At 42.8% G+C, this 18,920-nt stretch overlaps 1 protein-coding gene across 2 annotated transcripts in view; it reads right to left on the reverse strand.

The window, feature by feature from the left end:
• CTDP1 (CTD phosphatase subunit 1) overlaps positions 1-18,920 on the reverse strand; it is a 160,159-nt gene that overhangs the window by 136,193 nt on the left and 5,046 nt on the right. For both annotated transcript variants that reach the window (XM_040353848.1, XM_040353849.1), the window contains exons 2-3: positions 5,990-6,073; positions 703-796 (exon numbers count right to left, since the gene is read on the reverse strand). In XM_040353848.1, coding sequence (XP_040209782.1) covers positions 703-796; positions 5,990-6,073 — 178 coding nt within the window. The remainder of the gene's footprint in view (positions 1-702; positions 797-5,989; positions 6,074-18,920) is intronic.

The following is an 18,920-nucleotide window of genomic DNA, read 5'->3' on the forward strand; positions in this document are numbered from 1 at the left end:
GTCGAGGACCCAGCCTGTCACCCAGTCGGCTGTTGATAGAAGAATCGCAGGATTCAAAATAAAAATAAAATAAAAAAGCGAGAAAAAACTCGCAAAATGCAAAAAAATTTGCAAGAAAAAACTCCAGAGTCCAGGACTCCAGAGAGAGCCTGACTCTCCTGACGGTTAGGCAGAAACAAACTGAAGCTGCTGGAGCAGGGTGTGGGTTATGCCTGGGGGAGCCACGCCCCCTGGGAGGAGCGGCATGAGGGAAAGTTTTAACACCTTGAGTGCTGTGGAAATTCTGCCTAAAATCTCCTGGTAGGAAGAACATAACCCGAAGGTCAAAGGATGCTGTGTCCGTCTATGAACGAAAGAGAAAAAAAACCAACAAAGGCCTAAAATATCGGCTGCAAAAAAAAAAAAAAAAAATCGGCAACATATCGGCGATCCCGATTTCTAAATATTGGCATCGGCCAGAGAAAAACCCATACCGGTTTACCTCTAGCCGCAGTGCCCATTCATTTCAATGGACAGGAGCGGTATACACACACCACTCCAAAAGATGCTGCTAGCAGGATTTTTTTGACCATCCTGCTAGTGCACCGCTTCAGTGTGAAAACCCTTGGGGCTTTCACACTGGAGAGACAGCAGCAACTCTTTCAGGGCTCCCTCTTTACTACTTTGTAGACCCCCTAGGTTTTAAACAGTAGTGCAGCTTACCTCTGAGCTGACCATGAGTTCTGGGACACTGTGAACCATGGAAACAGTAGCTGTTGACAACGGCACCTGCTGCTTGCCATTCTTGTTTTGTAACCTAAAAAAATTAGAGACTAAGTAGGAGACCAACAATTCCAAATAAAGTGCATGCAAAACGTAAGAAACACCCCAGCTTTATAGTGTCAATATAGGGCACACTGCAACAAACAGGGCTTTCTTTTTCTTTTTTTTTTAGTACATTTGATTCCAAATTGGCTATAAAACAATTATTTCTAACACCCAGCAATGTTGCAGAAAGCAATGGGCTCCCCTACAGTTAGAAACACATATGAGGTCACACTTAACCCCTACTGCGCCCCCTAGTGGTTAACTCAAACTGCAATTGTCATTTTCACAGTAATCAATGCATTTTTATAGCACTTTTTGCTGTGAAAATGACAATGGTCCCAAAAATGTGTAAAAATTGTCCGATGTGTCCGTCATAATGTCGCAGTCACGAAAAAAATAAATAAAAATCGCTGATCGCCGCCATTAGTAGAAAAAAAAATGCTATAAAACTATCCCCTATTTCGTAAACGCTATAAATTTTGTCCAAACCAATCGTTAAAACGCTTATTGCGATTTTTTTTACCAAAAATAGGTAGAAGAATAGGTATCGGCCTAAACTGAGGAAAACATTTTTTTTTTTATATTTTTTTGGGGGGATGTTTATTATAGCAAAACGTAAAACATATTGCATTTTTTTCAAAATTGTCGCTCTATTTTTGTTTATAGCGCAAAAAATAAAAAACGCAGAGGTGATCAAATACCACCAAAAGAAAGCTCTATCTATGGGAAAAAAAGGACGCCAATTTTGTTTGGGAGCCACGTCGCACGACCGTGCAATTGTCAGTTAAAGCGACGCAGTGCCGAATCGCAAAAAGGGGCAAGGTCCTTAACCTGCATATTGGTCCGGGTCTTAAGTAGTTAAATAAAGCAAGGGATTTCACTCTATGAGAAGCCTTTCTCTCATTATTGCCGTTGGACAATTGAAAACAGGAGGACATAGTTGGAGGTAATCCACCATAGAGACCCCATCTGGAGGAGATTGTTGGGATGGCACTGGGATAGGAGGATAAACCTGAAGGAGATCGCACTGGGATAGGTCCTCCATAGTGACCTACAAGCAAGACTCACTCCTTTAGCTATAAGGGAAATGGAGTCCAGTCTATCTGGTGAGTGTGGACCCGTTACCATTACCCCCAGGAGGTGGAAGCATGGACACCGATGGGACACAGAGCACTACAGCATTTTGTGTGCTTAAAGTGGAGTTCCAGCCTTTTTTTAGGTTTATCAAAAGTCAGCAGCTACAAAAAGCATAGCTGCTGGCTTTTAACATACATACACTTACCTGCTCCACTGTCAAGCGACACTCCGCTCCACCGTCGCCTCCACCCAAGCCTCCTCTTCTCAGGCCCCCCACTGGTGTTCCTGGCCCATCCCCCATGCCAAGTACCCCCATAGAAAGACACTTGCTATTGGGCACTCAGCCATTCCAATGAGGAATTGGTCGCTATTGAAGCATCCTGGTCTTCCATAACACATCTCAGCAGTGCCACAGGCTGATAGCTTCCATGCCACGCCACAATGAGGCAGTAATTGCTGCAAAAAGGGGCCCAAACCAAGTTCCTGAGTACATATAGAAGCTTCTACTTTTCAGAGGTCCAATATTGTTCTATGTACAATCCTTGTTATATTGATTGCATGTAATATTCAAATTTTCGGAGATTGTGGATTTGGGGTTTTCATGAGCTGCAAGCCATAATCTTCACAATTATGACAAATCACGACTTAAACTATCTTGCTTTGCATGTAATTAGTCTATCTCATATTAGTTTCACCTTTTACGTTGCATTAGTGAAATAAATGAACTTTTGTATGGTATTCAAATTTTTCGAGTTCCACCTGCAATTGTTTTTACACAGATAGAGCTTTCTTTTTGTGGTATGTGATCATTACTGGGGTTTAAAAAAAAAAAAAAAAATACATAAAAATAAAAGCTTACAAGCTTCAAGTTTCACAGTGATAAAAACCAAGTTAATATTTCTTAGTACCTTGGCTCCAACAGCTATCCTGTTAAAACCAGTAAAATATAAAATAAGGTGCAGTACGGGCCATTGCAACAGAAAGTCTGGACACAGCAGACATTACAGAGCAAGTTGTTAAGGTATCCCACTATTGAGGTGCCCAAAGACACAGAAATGCCAAATGGGTTGTGTATATTATTTTACAGGTACTAACATCATAGGAATTTATTACTGAAAATCATCATCCATGATTGGGACTTTAATGGCACCAGGGCCATCAGATACTTGTAAATACTGAGAAAATATAATATAAAATTGAAACATGCACCTCTCTCTGATAAGAATCAATTTAGATGATCCCTGATCCTCCCAAAACCATTTCTACCTTCCTCGATAGGGAAGGTTTCCATTATTGCACTAGGTGCAAAGCATGTAAAACCTCCAAGAGAACAAAAAGGAAAATGTATAGTTTTCAATCAGTAGTAACCAAACACAAATTTAAAATTAAGTCACTAATCACTGGCGACTCTGAAAATGTTATATGTTTGTGCCCTAAGCAATATGTAGGTAGAACTACATGTAAAATTACGCACTAGAATTAATGAACACCTAGCGAAAATTAAAAATGGCTTCCCAAAGCAGTGTACCTAACCATTTAGGCTATTTCACAATAGGGACCCCACAGTACTAAACATTTCATGGGATAGATGAAGCAAAAAAAAAAAACACTGGAGAGGAACCCATTAAAAAAAAAGTAGCATCACAGGATGAAACTAAATGATTGTATAATTTAGACACTTTACAACCTGCTGGCCTAAAATAGAGGTTGCTCCATTGAGGATTTAAATAATTAAATATTAGTCCATCCATGTATAAAGTATTTACCCTATTATATCTTTATAGGAAGGATTTGATCGGTGTTGCACCATGTATAGATGATGGTGCAACACTCATTCAATCAAATAATCAAATAAGGGGTTTGGCTAAAATTATTTAGTACCCATGTTTTTGCTACATTTTTACCATTTAGCCTTTAAATATGTTTAACATTGTTGTCATTGATATATTTACATGCATTTGCTATTATACATGTTGTCTGCCAGGTGAGTTGCAGGACTAGCTGCGCCTGCTCGTTCCGTGGTTGTAGCCATCTCCATAATCCACTAGATGGCTCCAGTACTTTAGTATGAATGTGTCACCGGATCAGAAAAATCGCAATCGACCTGGGGAAATAAAAACCTAACCTGCCTAGTGACCGGGACGCTTGAGGACGACGACAAAACATACGCCGAGGTGCATCCCGGTCACGTTTGAACTTCCGGTTCCTGTATACCCAGGCGGTGGAAAGCATGCTCATCCACCACAGTGCAAGGGAGACAGCTGCTTCGCAACCTTACCCGATAGATGTGGTTTACCTCCAGTGCCGAGGAAAGGCACATTTTAAAGTTAATGGCCATTTGGCTTGCGGTTTCAATCATTTCATTTTAATAAAAAAAACTGTATTACGCTATGGCCCTGCTTTTCTTCATTTTATTCTGAATGACATTGCGGTGGAGTAATTACCAGATCCCAGGCATATCCTTTTGGTGTATACCAGCAAAAGACCACAGATCCTTAAATCATACAAAGCTCCACCTGAACTTTCTTTTTAATTAAAGAGGTCATGGTGGTCTGGTGAGTAGGATACTTACCCTTATTCACCGGGTGTTGTCTTTTAAAGTCATTGGCAGTGGTGATGGTGTAAAGACCAGAGTTGCTTCACAAGGATTTATGGACATTTTAAACATTTAATATTTTAATTATCCTGTCTTTCTGATGCACTTTGTCTATTGATGAATTGCTCTTAGACACTGTATTGTTCACTTATGAATTAATTATTGAGCACTATGCACTTTTGTTTGTTTATGATATACAATGTAGCCTATAGCACATAATTCTTGTTTATTGTTTAAGTGCCCCCTTTTAACATACATCCCACATTTCACAAAGTTTGCCATTATCACTTTTAGGGGAGCAGCTCTTATTGTTTTTTAATCTTAGTTCACCCATAGCTCGGGTCCTTTTTTACTTTTTTAATATTATCCCATACAATAAAAGGAATGGTATGTGCTTGTCACAGATGCCTACCTGTTGAATTTTTACAGCCACGCAAATGGCCAATTAGCTAGGCACTAAGGGCCAGATCCACAGCCAGCCACCATAACTTAAGTATTCCCATTTAAGTTACACTGCCGCAAAATCTCTACCCAAGTGCCCGATCCACAAAGCACTTACCTAGAAATTTTTAGCTGTGTAACTTAAATCCGTCCGGCGCAAGGCGTTCCTATTCAAATGGGGCGAGTCCCATTTAAATTAGGCGCGCTCCCGCGCCAGCCGTACTTCGCATGCTCACGACGTCATTTTCCCGACGTGCTTAGCGCGGTTTTACGTTGCGCCGGGTTTTGAGAATCGCATACTGCATCCTAAGATCCGACAATGTAAGTCCCTTACACATGTCGGATCTTCTGCCTATCTATTGGAAACTGATTCTGTTGATCAGTTCCAAAGATAGAAACAGGGATACGACGGCGCATCAGTAGATACGCCGTCGTATCCCTTTTGTGGCTCTGGCCCTAAGTAATTAGACAAACAAACTGAACTGAATTTAAAGGGGTTGTAAACCTACATGTTTTTTCACCTTAAATGAATCCTATGCGTTAAGATGAAAAACCAGCCCCCCCCCCCAACCCCGTTTTACTTTCCTAAGCCCCAAATTTCTGTAGGCTCGATCCCGCGTCGCTCTCTCCGCAGATTCTCAGCTCCTCATTGGATAGACTGATAGCAGCGCAGCCAATGGCTCACACTGCTATCAAATCCAATGATGCGGGCGCCGGGGCCCAGTCATACACTCGCCATCTATGTACGCCGAGTGTATAACACAGGAGTGCGCCCACAAGGTAACCCCCTTGGGAGAAAGCTTCCCAGAGGGGGTCAACTAATGCAGGGAGGAGCCACTGTGGGACCCCAGAACAGGTGGATTGGGGCCACTCTGTGCAAAACTAACTGCACAGTGGAGGCAAGTATGAATTTTTTTAAATAACAAAAACTGAACCTCTAATATTATTTTAAGCTTGCTAAACATTAGAGAACATTTCAATAGTTTGACTTTACAATGTTCCAATTAAAATGCAACAATGAAAATAATGAAGCAAGTCTGAACACAGGAAAAAGAAGAGTTTACTTACTGTGTCAAGTCCTGACCACATTCTGCACACAAGCCTTTCATCACCACAGGATGGTTACAGCCCGACAATCTCACCAAAACACCACTACAACATAAGAAGAATGCATTATTAGAAGCAGAGAAACTTCTTGGCAAACCATTAAAGAAATATTAAAAACAGATTTTTTTAAATGACAAACATGTTATACTTACCTGCTCTGTGCAGTGGTTTTGCACAGAGCAGCACTGATGCTCCTGCCGGCGCTCCTGGCCCCTCACTCCTGCCAAATGCCCCAGCGCAAGCAGTTTCCGAGCTGCTGCTCCATGTGTCCATTCACACACATAGCTGCAGCTCAGCCCTACCCCCTCTCTCCCCTCATTGGCTCACTGGCTGTGATTGTTTGAAGACAGCTGTGGGAGCCCATCGTTGGATTGAGATGAGGCTCAGGTACGTATTAGGGGGGAGCTGGGGGAGGGCTGTGCACACAAGTTTTTCTTAACTTCATGTATAGAATGCAAAGCACTGCTAAAGAGGAACAGGGAAATGTATCATGAGACATATTAGAGATCACCGAAATTCCGGCGGCCGAAAAATTGCCTTTTTGGCACTTTACCAAGAGAGAAATCTTGACGATAATGGTGTCGAAAATCGTGCATGCGCAGATTTCATTCCCGCTATAGATCATTCTATGCCATTATTATGCGCTACCAGCAAAAGTTGGACCATGTCTAGTGTGGAAATTAGGGCTGTTACTGATTAAAATTTTCGTGTTTGATTGTTTTTTTTAAATCGATCAACTAATTTTAATTATAACGCACATACATTTTACGGATCACCACCATATAAAGTCCCCACTAATATCTACAGACATCTCCCCCACTGTAACATGGTCCACATCTCCCTCACTGTATAGGAAGATTAATGCTTGCTTAGTCTTACCAGAGAAGACGGCCGAACACGAGCAGTTGAGGCTGGATGATGACGTCAGCGTGCCGCTCTAGGATCCCCTAGGCCGCCGCTGGGTGGACCAAGATGGCCACTGCTCCGGGAGCTAGGCCGAAGCTGCGGCCTTTCTTCCGCGGATCACGTGGTGTGCCGATCCGCATATGGTGACCCAGTCGGATCACGGATCATTTACGATCCGTTACACCACTAGTACTGATCAAAAGAATTTTGATCGATCAAAAAAATTAACGATTAATCAAGGAAATTTTAATTTCCACAGCCCTAGTGGAAATATTTAAAAGTTTCTAAAAAAGAGCCCAAATTTGCAATCTGCAGTCTTTGCGCAGCAGAAATTTCAAAAGGGGGTACAATACCAAGGCATTTTTCAAGAACAGGTTTGATACACCACCTGAAAACACGTCATCCAGTTCAGCATTCAGAATACAAGAAAACAGTACCACTTTCAAAAAGTGCCTCAGGCTTAACACCATCTGTGGCCACAGTCTTTGAAAAGGTTAGAAAATATGCAAGTGACAGTCCCAAAACTCGTGCCATTACAGATACAATTATGTAATTTATTGCATTAGACAACCAGCCATTCTCTGTTGTGGAGGACGTTGGGTTCCATAGGCTCATGAAACATATTGAGCCGCGTTACTACCAAGCAGACGCTACTTTGCAGATACTCGTCTACCTGAATTGTTTTGCAGTGTTAGAAATAGGGCTGCAACGAACAATTATTTTTATAATCGATTAGTTGGCCGATTATTGTTTCGATTAATCGATTATTCGGATAATAGCCTTAAAAAAAATTGAATTTTTAAAAAATATTTGGGCCAATTTGTTGTTAGGCAGATTACAAAACACAAATTTCCGCAAAAACACATTACATGCTTTTCTGCAGCTTCTCCATTGAAGTATATTGAACCAAAAAAAACAAAATAAAAAGTCCTTGCCCTTTGCAAATACGCAGCAGCTGAAAAAAAAATCATGGATGTGAACATGTCCCATAGGAAAACATGTAAATGAACTGTAGTGTGTTTCTGCAAAAAGCACCAAAAAAAACAGAGGTGTGAACCCAGGCCTGAGAAGTTTAGTAACATAATGGGGTTAAAAATAAAGTACAAAAAGAGAAAATAATCTCTACTGTAAGGGGTTAATTTTTTTTTACTGTGGGACAGTGAAAGTAATATTTACAGTAGCGATTTGCTTTTTTGTACTATAAAAGGGCCAAAATTATTTATTTAACCCCATTATGTTACTGGCCGATTAATCGATTATGAAAATATTAATCTATTACAATTTTCATAATCGATTAATCGATTAGTTGTTTCGGCCCTAGTTAGAAAACACGTTAATGAGCTCATGACTACCGACATCGTAGCAATCAGTTTTACTACCAACATTTGGAGTTCAGACGTCAGTCAAACGAGCATGCTTAGCCTGACAGCGCAGTGGATAGATGACAAATTTTAATTGCAAAACATCCTTCTTAACGCATGCGAGTTTGTTGGATCACATACCGCAGCAGCCATATCTGGCGCTTTAAAAATCATGCTCGACACATTGAGAATTCTGAAGTGCATTTGACTGTCCGAGATAATGTGCGGAACATGGCAAAGGAGGACAGTGAACCTTAAAAGCATACCGTTTATGGCACAGATGCTGCAATTGGCTGTGAATGAAGGATTGCTGAGTCAGCGCACCATATCCGATATCGTATCAAAAGGCAGAAAAATTGTGGGTCACTAAGCATTCTGCACTTGCTTATTCCAGATTACAAGCTTTGCAGATACAGCTTGGAATGCCACCAAAACGACTGCAGCAAGATGTAGCCACTACTTGGAACAGCGCCTACTATATGCTGCAACTTTTTTTGAACAAAAGGGGTGTTTTAGCTGTGTACATTGCAGATTATGAGCTGCCGGCAACACTGAGTGCACATCAGGGGATGTTAGAAGAGACAAATTATTTTCAACTATGTCCATTTGAACAGTTAGCCCAGGTTCACACTGGGTACGATTTCCTTCGATTTGAGATGCGATTTCACATGTGAAATCGCATCTCAAATCGGCGGCATTTGCCGGCAATGACACTGTCCTAATCGGTGCGACGCCGCATCTGCGGCGCTGCACCGATTTCAAAAAGTAGTTCCTGTACTACTTTTTGCGATTTCGGGCCGCGATTTACATAGACATCTGTGCAGAAACATGCACAGATGTCTCTTAAATCGCGGCCGAAATCGGGACTGCTGGCGGGAGTGAAATCGTGCGAGTTCAGCTGAACTCGCACGGCTTCACTCCCGCAGCCCAGTGTGAACCAGGGCTTAACAAAAGAAATAAGCTCAACTAATGCTTCCATTGCTGAAGTTATTCCCTTGATAGCTGCAATAAAGTGTTTTCTAGGAAAAGAGGTAAAAACAGACCATGGCGTAAAAACGTCTAAAACTACTCTACTGGATGCTGTTATCAACCGGCTTCAAGACACATAGTTCTACCCTCTGTACTGCATTGCAGTTCTAGATCCTTAGTTTAAATAGCATTATTTTAATGTGGAGAAAAGGCAGCGTGCACAGGAAATTATACAGGCACAAATGGAGGTGGTAGAAGTATCTGGTGAAGGAGTTTCGAGGTGTAGCACAGAGGAAAGTGAGAAGAAACAGCTGCATACAAGTGAAGATGAACACACTCCTTCAATATCTGATATGTTTGAAGAAATTTTACATGAATGCATCCCAGTCCATAGCAGTGCCACAACAAGTGCAGCTACCCAACAGCTGGACATTTTTTTAGCCTAACAGCCTATCGCCAGAAGCGACAATCCCCTTGAGTACTGGCACAGCAACAACGTTTTTCCTTTGATATTTATCTGCCCCAAGCACCAATACAGAGAGTGAGAGACTATTCAGTCTAGCTCTTCTCATTCTTGATGAGTAGAGAAACTGTCTTTCCTGTGAGAAAGCAGAACTTTTGTTCTTAAAGCGAAATCTGCCACTTTTACTGAAATATACACTGCTCAAAAAAAAAATTTAAGGAACACTTTTAAATCAGAACTCCTGGGATATTGATCTGGTCAGTTAAGTAGCAGAGGGGGAGGAGTGTATACAGAGGGGGTTGTTAATCAGTTTCAGCTGCTTTGCTGTTAATTGGAATTAACAACAGGTGCACTAGATGGGCAACAATGAGACAACCTCCAAAACAGGAATGATATTCGGGGTGTCTTTGAATTCAACCTCTGTAGGTGGATAATTTTCATTTCCATAAAATGATGTGCCATCCTTTCATTCCTAACACATTACCCAGTCCATATCAGTATAGGATATCAAAGCATGAGATTTTTGCCCGTTGAGATCCGATACATTTTCAAAGTGTTCCTTTAATTTTTTTGAGCAGTGTATTTAGAAATCCATAGCATAGACCAAGTCATTTACCATGTTGAACATAGTAAATTAATTGGTATTAGACAATTGGAACATACAACATAGTATGGCTGACTACCTTAGTATGTTCCAATTGTCTAGTTGTGCCATTGGTTCGGTTGGTCATTGTAGTAGTTCTACATTTTTTTGCACTTTAAGAGAGAACTCCAGCTTTTGAACTACTGTACATACACAATTTGTTGCTGTGTTGGGCCAAACTGTGTCTCCCCCTAAGCTGTCAGCCAGCTGCATATGCATATTTAAAGCCACACAGGGAGATCAGCGATTATAACTTTCCCGGCACCGATCATCCCAGAGTGTCCAGGTATCAGAAGTACTCCTGCAAATGCTCGGTATTGGCACTGATATTAGTATCGCGACAACCCTAGAGGAAAAGCAGATAAACGGCTCTTCAGGTTTACACTTGGACAACAAACATAAGCCTAAAAAAGGTTCAGAATAAAAAAAAAAAGGTACCACTGTACCCCTCTTACCTGGACCTGACCGGTGCTTGCGGCGCCTGTATCCGCTATCGCTGTCAGTCTCTCCTCCATGTTTGCAGAGATCGCAGCGGGGTGCAAGAGAGAAGCATTGAGCTTTTCAATTTTCTCGGTTCCCGCGTCATCGACTATGGCCGGAAACAGAAGCGCCGTTCGAAAGACCCGCCCCCCTGGACACTGCGTTCCAGGCGTCTGGAACCAGGAGTGCCATGCCCCCACAGGAAGCCGCGTTACCATGCATGACGTCACCCGGAACTGATATACGCCGCTGATCAACAACAGCCCCCGCCCGACCACCAGAGCCAAATCCGCGGCCTCCAGGTACCAACAAATGCTGCCTCCTGTGGGTCCATAGCTCCACCGAGCAGGAGCGACTGGGGACTTCGAAGCACCCCCTTCTTAAGATGGGGGGGGCTGGGATGGTCGCTGCACTCCGGGCAGCACAAAAAACAAGGTGTGTCTGCCCCCTCCAACCCTGGAGAGAACGCAGCTCCCTGGTTCCCTCATGCTGCTTCCACCATGGCGGAGGAAACAACTGGTGGAAGAGAAGGGATTTAAAGGTTACATGTGTTTCCTGTAAAAGAGGTGGAGCTGCGCTTTCTCCAGGGTTGTCCTAAAAAGGAGATTTGAGAAAAAAAATTATTTGGGTACAGTGTTGCATGACTGGGTAATTGTCATTCAAACTGTGAAATCGCTGAACACTTAAATGGCCTGGGCAGAAAGGGGGTGAAATTGACCAGTATTGAGGTGGTTAACTGAACAAGCTGAAGATTGAAGCCGATTGGTTGCCATGCACAGCTACTCCAGATACTGTGTGCTCCAGTTTTGCAAAATGCCCCCACTCTATATAGCAATAACTCTATATCTTAAAGTGGAGTTCCACCCAAAAGTGGAAGTTCTGCTTTAAGCACTCCTTACCCCCTTCACATGCCATGTTTGGCATGTCTTTTTTATGGGGGGGGGGTGCAGGTACCTAGTTTTGACAGGTACCTGCTCCCACTGCGGGGCCACCTAGGTAACTCGAACAGAAGTTTTCTTCTCCCCAGCAACAATCTTCTGGGACACGTCACAGGTACCAAAAGATTTCATGGCCATTGAGGAGACGCAGCATGCACCTGGTTGTGAAGCCGCAAGCTGTCACAGCCGGATGCCCAAACTTGCAATGCCAGCGAGAGACAGGAGAGAGAGAGAGATACGGGGGTCTTGGCGGCCGCATCGCTGGACCGTGGGATAGGGGAGTGTATGTTTACTACTTTTTGCAGCTGCTAACTTTAATAAACACAAAACACTTTTTAATAAGTTTGCTTTTCTAGAATAAAAGAAAGCACATATTTTTGCAGATAATTTATTTTTTTCCTGCAGGAGCCTGGAAAGCATTTCATAACATCAACCCCCCCCCCCCACCAGTGATTGACAGCAGTGGAAGCCAATGGCTTCTGCTGTTGTGTCTTAGCCAATGAGGAGGCAGAGACCGGGGAGAGCTCTCACGCACAACGCTGGTTTGGGATGTGTCTCAGGTGAGTATAAGGGGGGCTGAGAGGGAAGCTGCACACTGAAGATTTTTTACCTTCGAGCATAGATAGGTAAAAAAGCTTCAGCCTTTAAAACCATTTTATTTTATTTTTTAAAACAAAATACCTTTTGTGCTATGTTGAATTTTCATTTATTAAACACCGGTAAAAAAAGGGAGCATAACAAGCAAGTCCCTCTATACAATATCTGAGGTAATTTCTTCTGAAGAACCAACCACACCCCCCTCCCCAGGGTTACAGCACATGGCCATGTTCAGCTGCAGACACACCTCTTGCCTGTCAGACACAAATTGTTTACTACAAATCCTCAAAGGCACTGAAGGAAAACAAGAATGTCCCATTATTCCTTCTCTCCAAGGACTACAGACACACAGATGGGAGCAAAAGCAGAATGTGTTTTGGATTTAGTTTAGCAATCTGCTGCACTCTATTCATTCAAGAAAAAAATATCAAACAGCCCTCCTACTCGGTCATATTTATGTGGACCCATAATAATGTACATGAATACATTTTTATCATGTATGCCTAAGGGCCCTTTCACACGGAGCGGATCAGTAATGATCCGCTCCGTGTGTCCGCAAAGCTCAGCGGGGATCTTCCGGAAAATCTCCTCTGAGCTGGCAGCTGACAGGGCGGTCCCCGCACACTGTGCAGGGACCGCCCTGTGTTTCCTCCGCTATCCCCTATGGGGGATCGGACGAACACAGACCGTATGGCCGTGTTCATCCGATCCGGCAGACGGAAGAAAAATAGGATTTCTTCCGTCCGCAAATGCGGATCTTTGCGGAGGCGGACAAATTATGGGTGTCAGCGGATGTTCATCCGCTGACACCCGTAATCACATAGGGACCCATGTATGTCCCGTTTTCATCCGCAAACGGACGGAAGAAAATGCGGACATACGGTCTGTACGTGTGAAAGGGCCCTTAGTCAGTGGTAAATATTACATGACGATTTACTCTCAACATACATCCAATAACCACAAACACATCAAGGACCAAACCAATTTAAAGTGGAAGTAAAGTTTGATCAGTAAGTTTTACCATCATTGCTGCATGTGCTCTAAAGGAATGGCCACCCCCGCCGTTCCTTCAGAGCCCTGTGCCGTAATCGTTGGGCCCCGCATGCATAGGAGCGACATTATTGCGGCTCTGGCAAGTCAGAGCCAGAGTCCGCGGACCCGGAAGCATAAGGGGGGAAGATGGGAGCCCCTGCAACGCTGACATCTCGGTGCTAGAAGAGCTTTGTTTTAAGGCAAGTTTCACATAATGTGCTAGTATGCATCGCCTTGCAGGGTAAGAAGGAAACAAAACTCCAGCGGTTTACAACCGCTTTAAGGAGAGAAGCAGTTTAGAACAGGGGTGCTAAAAGTGCATTATTTAGCCCAAGTTCACACTAGTGCGATCACAGACATCGCATGCGATTCGCACCCTGCGGTGCCGATCACATGTGAGGTCTGTGATATACGAGTTCAGCCATACAGCTGTATGGCTGAACTATCATTAGATTCTCACAGAAAAAAAAAATGCAGGGTCTTGTTTTTCCCCTCACTAGAATCGAGTCGCATGGATATTCTCACCTATGCGATCTGATTCCTGTTCTAGTTCACAGTTCGCATTGCGAAATGATCTGGGGGTGTCATTAACAATGTAATGACACCCGCAGCGGTTCACAGAAGGCAGTGTGAACTGCCTGCAGGACATGAGCAATGCGGGAACCAGCGCTGTAATTACGCTGGTTCCCGCATGGCATCAATGTGAACCTAGACTAATGGCACGCACACATGTTCGGAATTTCCAACAACAAATGTTCGATGTGAGCTTTTGGTCGGATATTCCAACTTGTGTATGCTCCATCGAACATTTGCGGTCGGAATTTCGGACAACAAATGTTTGAGAGCTGGCTCTCAAATTTTCTGACAACAAAAGTTCTTGTCAGAAATTGTAATCGTCTGTATGCAATTCCGACTCACAAAAATCATACGCATGCTCAGAATCAATGAACTTAATTTTTCACGGCTTGTCATAGTGTTGTACGTGACCGCGTTCTTGACGTTCAGGATTTCCGACAAAATTTGTGTGACCGTGTGTATGCAAGACAAGTTTGAGCGAACAATTCGTCGGAAAAAAATCCACGGTTTTGTTGTCGGAATGTCCGATCGCGTGTACGCGGCATTAAAGCTGAACTCTGGGCAAGAGAAGAAGAACTAACCCTTCCAGTGGACCACCTTCACACTGCCATGGTCAAGACATATTCCACTTTTTGTGAAATAAATGCACCCATAATGCAAAGAGAAAATCAGATTTTATTAGCTTTTTGCATTGGAGCCTGCAAAGCATTGTAACCATCTTCAAGTCATTGTGGGGAACATGCACAGGATCCTGCAGGCTCTTCCTCCAGCCCTAAGTCTGTAACAAAGTAGTGGTTATTTAACTTAGACGTAAATCAGTGGATTTGAGTGTGGCGATATCAATGCACTTGTGTTCTATTGAGAACCACGAGTTCTATGGTGGTGCCAGATGGAACTCAAAGCTTTTCTATTTACAGAAGCCTTGATGAATTCAAGAAAGCAAAATGCTGCAGGGGTAGTCAGAGTGGGGGCTGCTAAATGGCACCATGTTCCATAAAGCATGGTATGAATGGTGGAATTAGGCTAAAAATTAATACTTGTTTTATGTAGGGGAATAGGATTAAAGTGAAATATGTACTTTTGCTCCACAGGCTGCTTCCTTTTCATAAGACTAGTCCACAAAGCCACTCCTTTGTGCTTCCAAAAATATCTGTACAATGCAGGGCCAGTGGTCCTGTGTTACATGGGGGTACTCCCAAGGCTACACAATTCTCAAAGAAGCAGAAGAGAGTGTTGGTTGATGGGGGAGCAAGGAATAAGGTAAGAAATTCATGGTTTCTCAACCGGGGATCTATGGATGCCAAAAGGTTCCTCCAGAGTTTGCTTGAGCAATTTCTGTCTCTCAGATAAGTTCCCACTGACACCACTGATCTTTTTAGCTATATGTAAGGGGGTATTTCTTAAGTCAATAAGTGTAAGGAGCATTCTTCTCACAGACCCTCATACCAATGTATCATAAGTTGTAGATATAGAAATTTTTAGCAGGGCTTCCATGCGACCAGAAACTTTTTTCAAGGGTTCACCAGTGCAGACAAGATTGAGAAGGGCTCCCTAGACCCCCGATGCACAACATGTGGCCAACAGGCTTCCATATGCATCCAAGCGAGTGTCAGGCACAGGTAAACAAAAGCTTCCTTTGGTCCGAGTGTTGGCACAGTTTATATGTAAACCACCAGTGTGCAGACTTGATGATCCTACCCTCAACATTGGCTAAGGCCCTGTTTAAACTGGCATTAGAAAAAGGCAATTGTGGCACAGTTTTTCTGAATGCCTAGCAAAGCAGCCTACGATGAGTAATATGGACAGAGCTGCTCACATTGGAAAAAATTAAAAAAATGTAGTGTTGTGCAGCAAAAATGAAGCTACATGGCAAGTCTATGGTAATATGTCGTAAACACGCCTATAGTGTTTACAGTGCGTTTGACAAGTGTCAATAAAATATCAGCATGTTCACACAATAGGTGCATTTGTTCACATTAGTGTCATTAAAAATGTTTGCAAGTGTGACTGATTTACAAAAAATGGATATAGAAAGTCGACCAGCCATGAGCATTTGACTGTCATGTCATCATAAAGCCATGGGGAGCATGGGAGGACTCTGCGTGGCATCCTGTCCCAAGGTCTCCTGGGAGTACATTTTAAGGAGGTGCTGGGTGGAAGTTGGCGTTTTTATCGTTTTCAAGGCCAAGTTCACACATATGCAGGTGTGAGGGTGTGGAAAAGTGTGTAAATCATACACATTCCTGCACCCACAGGCAAAATGCACTGCTATCTAGCAGAAGTACGGGGGGGGGGGGGGGTTATTAATTCTTAATGACACACCCATGCATTAGAAAACAGTGCGATTTCCCTGTAGCTGCCATTTGAAAAAGGTGCCAGGACCGTTTTCCTGCAATACAGAAACTCATTCGGCCTTAAAGTGCATTCTGATCTTTTTCCCGTGCCCCCGAGGGGAGGGTTCACAGAGACTGCCAATTAAAGCTTTCTGCTCCTAACTGGAGGTATATTTGACCTGATAGGGGTCAGTCTTACCAGCATCATTTTGGTGAAGGGAGCAAATAAAACCCCCAAAAAAAACTCCCATTTAGGCTAGGTTCACACTTGCTGCAAATTTAAAATCGCGGGAAAAAAATATTGTGATTTTACCGCGATTTGCGGCTGCGATTTCAGGGAATGCCAGTCTATAGAGCTAAATTTGCATCGCACACGGTTCAAACTCGGACAGGACCCTTTTTTCCCGCAGCTTATATTCGCAACGCAATGATGTGAACGGCACTAATGGAAAATAATGCTATTTTATTGACTTGCGAATTTGAGCAATCGCAAAGGCTCAAATTCGCAAAAGAATTTGCAGCAGTGTGAACCTAGCCTTAATCAGTGTGATGCAGAGAAAGGCCTTCTTGGAACTGAAAGTACCTGCATTGACGCTCATGCAAGTGTCTGTTTCCCTTCACTTTTTTTTTATTGTTTCATGATTTTCAGGAAGAAGTGGCTTTCAGGAAATCACAAGACCCATTGGGGGTTATTTACGAAAGGCAAATACACTTTGCACTACAAGTGCAAAGTGAACCTGAAATTGCACTAAAAGTGCACTTGGAAGTGCAGTCGCTGTAGATCTGAGGGGGACATGCAAGGAAAATAAAAAAACAGCATTTTAGCTTGCACATGATTGGATGATAAAATCAGCAGAGCTTCCCCTCATGTCAGATCTACGCCTCAGATCTACAGCGACTGCAATTCCACGTGCACTTGTAGTGCAAATTGGATTTGCCTTTTGTAAATTACCCCCATTGCATTGTTATTTCTCTTTACCTCCATGTCATTAGATGGTAATTGACAGAAAATGTTTTGTTGGGCAACTTCACACGTGTGTGTTGTGGCACACGTATTACCACACCCACTACTAAATATGGGGTGTGGTGATCAACACACCAAACAGTAGAGTGAAAAGCATGATGCAACCCATATACCGTGTGTTGTGGTGCACTGCCTTTTTCATTCATTTTAGTGCAATGGCAACCCATCTACTATAAATGGGTTACCAAAGTGATTATAAAACCTTTATTGTTGTTTTTTTTACCAAAACAAACATGTTATACTTACCTGCTAAATCCTCATTTTCTGGGGTTCCCCATCGGTGTTCAAGTGCCCTTCTCTTTGGTGAGTGCCCCCAGGGAAAGCCACTTTCCCTGTGGGCCCCCATGCATGCCCGTTACCAAGCAGCAGAGTCTGCATCTATTGACACAAACCGAGCGTCTTGGCCCCACCTCTCGCTTCCTCATAACATCATTTGACAGCAGCAGGAGCCAATGAATGCCACTGCCATCAATCTGACCAATAAGGGGGGGGGGGGGAGAGACTGCGGCGACAGCTGATGCTCTTGTACACAATCACTGGATCAGATTGGTCTCAGGTAAGAAAAGGGAGGGGGGAGGTGGGCCCCTGCAGCAAAGAAGTATTTTTTTACCAAAATACATAGAATGTAGGGCCGAAACAAGGCCGAAACAACTAATCGACAACTAATCAATTATGAAATTAATTGATTACAATTTTCATAATCGATCGGCCAGTAACATAATGGGGTTAAAAAAACGAAAATTAGCCCTTTATTAGTACAAAAAAGCAAATTGCTACTGTAAATATTACTTTCACTGTCCCACAGTAAAGAACAAAAAAAAAAAAAAAAACTTACAGTAGTGATTATTTGCTCTTTTTGTACTTATTTTTGTTTTTTTAACCCCATCATGTGACTAAACATCTGAGGCCTGGGGTCACACCTCTGTTTTTTGGTGCTTTTTGCATAAACACACTACAGTGCATTTACATGGTTTCCTATGGGACACGTTCACATCCATAATTTTTTTTAAGCTGCTGCGTATTTGGAAAGGGCAAGGACTTTTTAACGCAAAACGGTGCCATTTTGTTTTTTTTGGTTCAATATACTTCAATGGAGAAGCTGCAGAAAAGCATGAAATGTGCTTTTGCGGCAATTTGTGTTTTGTAATCTGCCCAACAACAAATTGGCCCAAAAAAAAAATGTAAAAATTGATTTTTTTTTTTTTTAGACTATTATCCGATTAATCGAAAAAAGAATCGGCCAACTAATTAATTATGAAAATAATCGTTGGTTGCAGCCCTAATAGAATGCATTATGGTAAAAAAAAAAAAAACGAGGCTTCAGAACCACTTTAACGTGAACACATTTAGCCCCAATTTAAATTGAAGCGACTTGTCATGTTTGATAGGTCAAATCTCATGACAAGTCGCACCTTATTGCCGGCAATAATCGGTGCGGCGCTAAATTTGCTGTGCTGCACAGATTTGTGAAAAGTAGTTCCTGCATTACTTTTGGTGATTTCAAGTTCGACTCGCGTAGAGCCACACAGATGTCTTCCAAGTCACACCTGAAGTGGCACTGACACGCGGC

Source organism: Rana temporaria, chromosome 5, assembly GCF_905171775.1.
Source record: "Rana temporaria chromosome 5, aRanTem1.1, whole genome shotgun sequence".
NCBI classification, from domain to species: domain Eukaryota; kingdom Metazoa; phylum Chordata; class Amphibia; order Anura; family Ranidae; genus Rana; species Rana temporaria.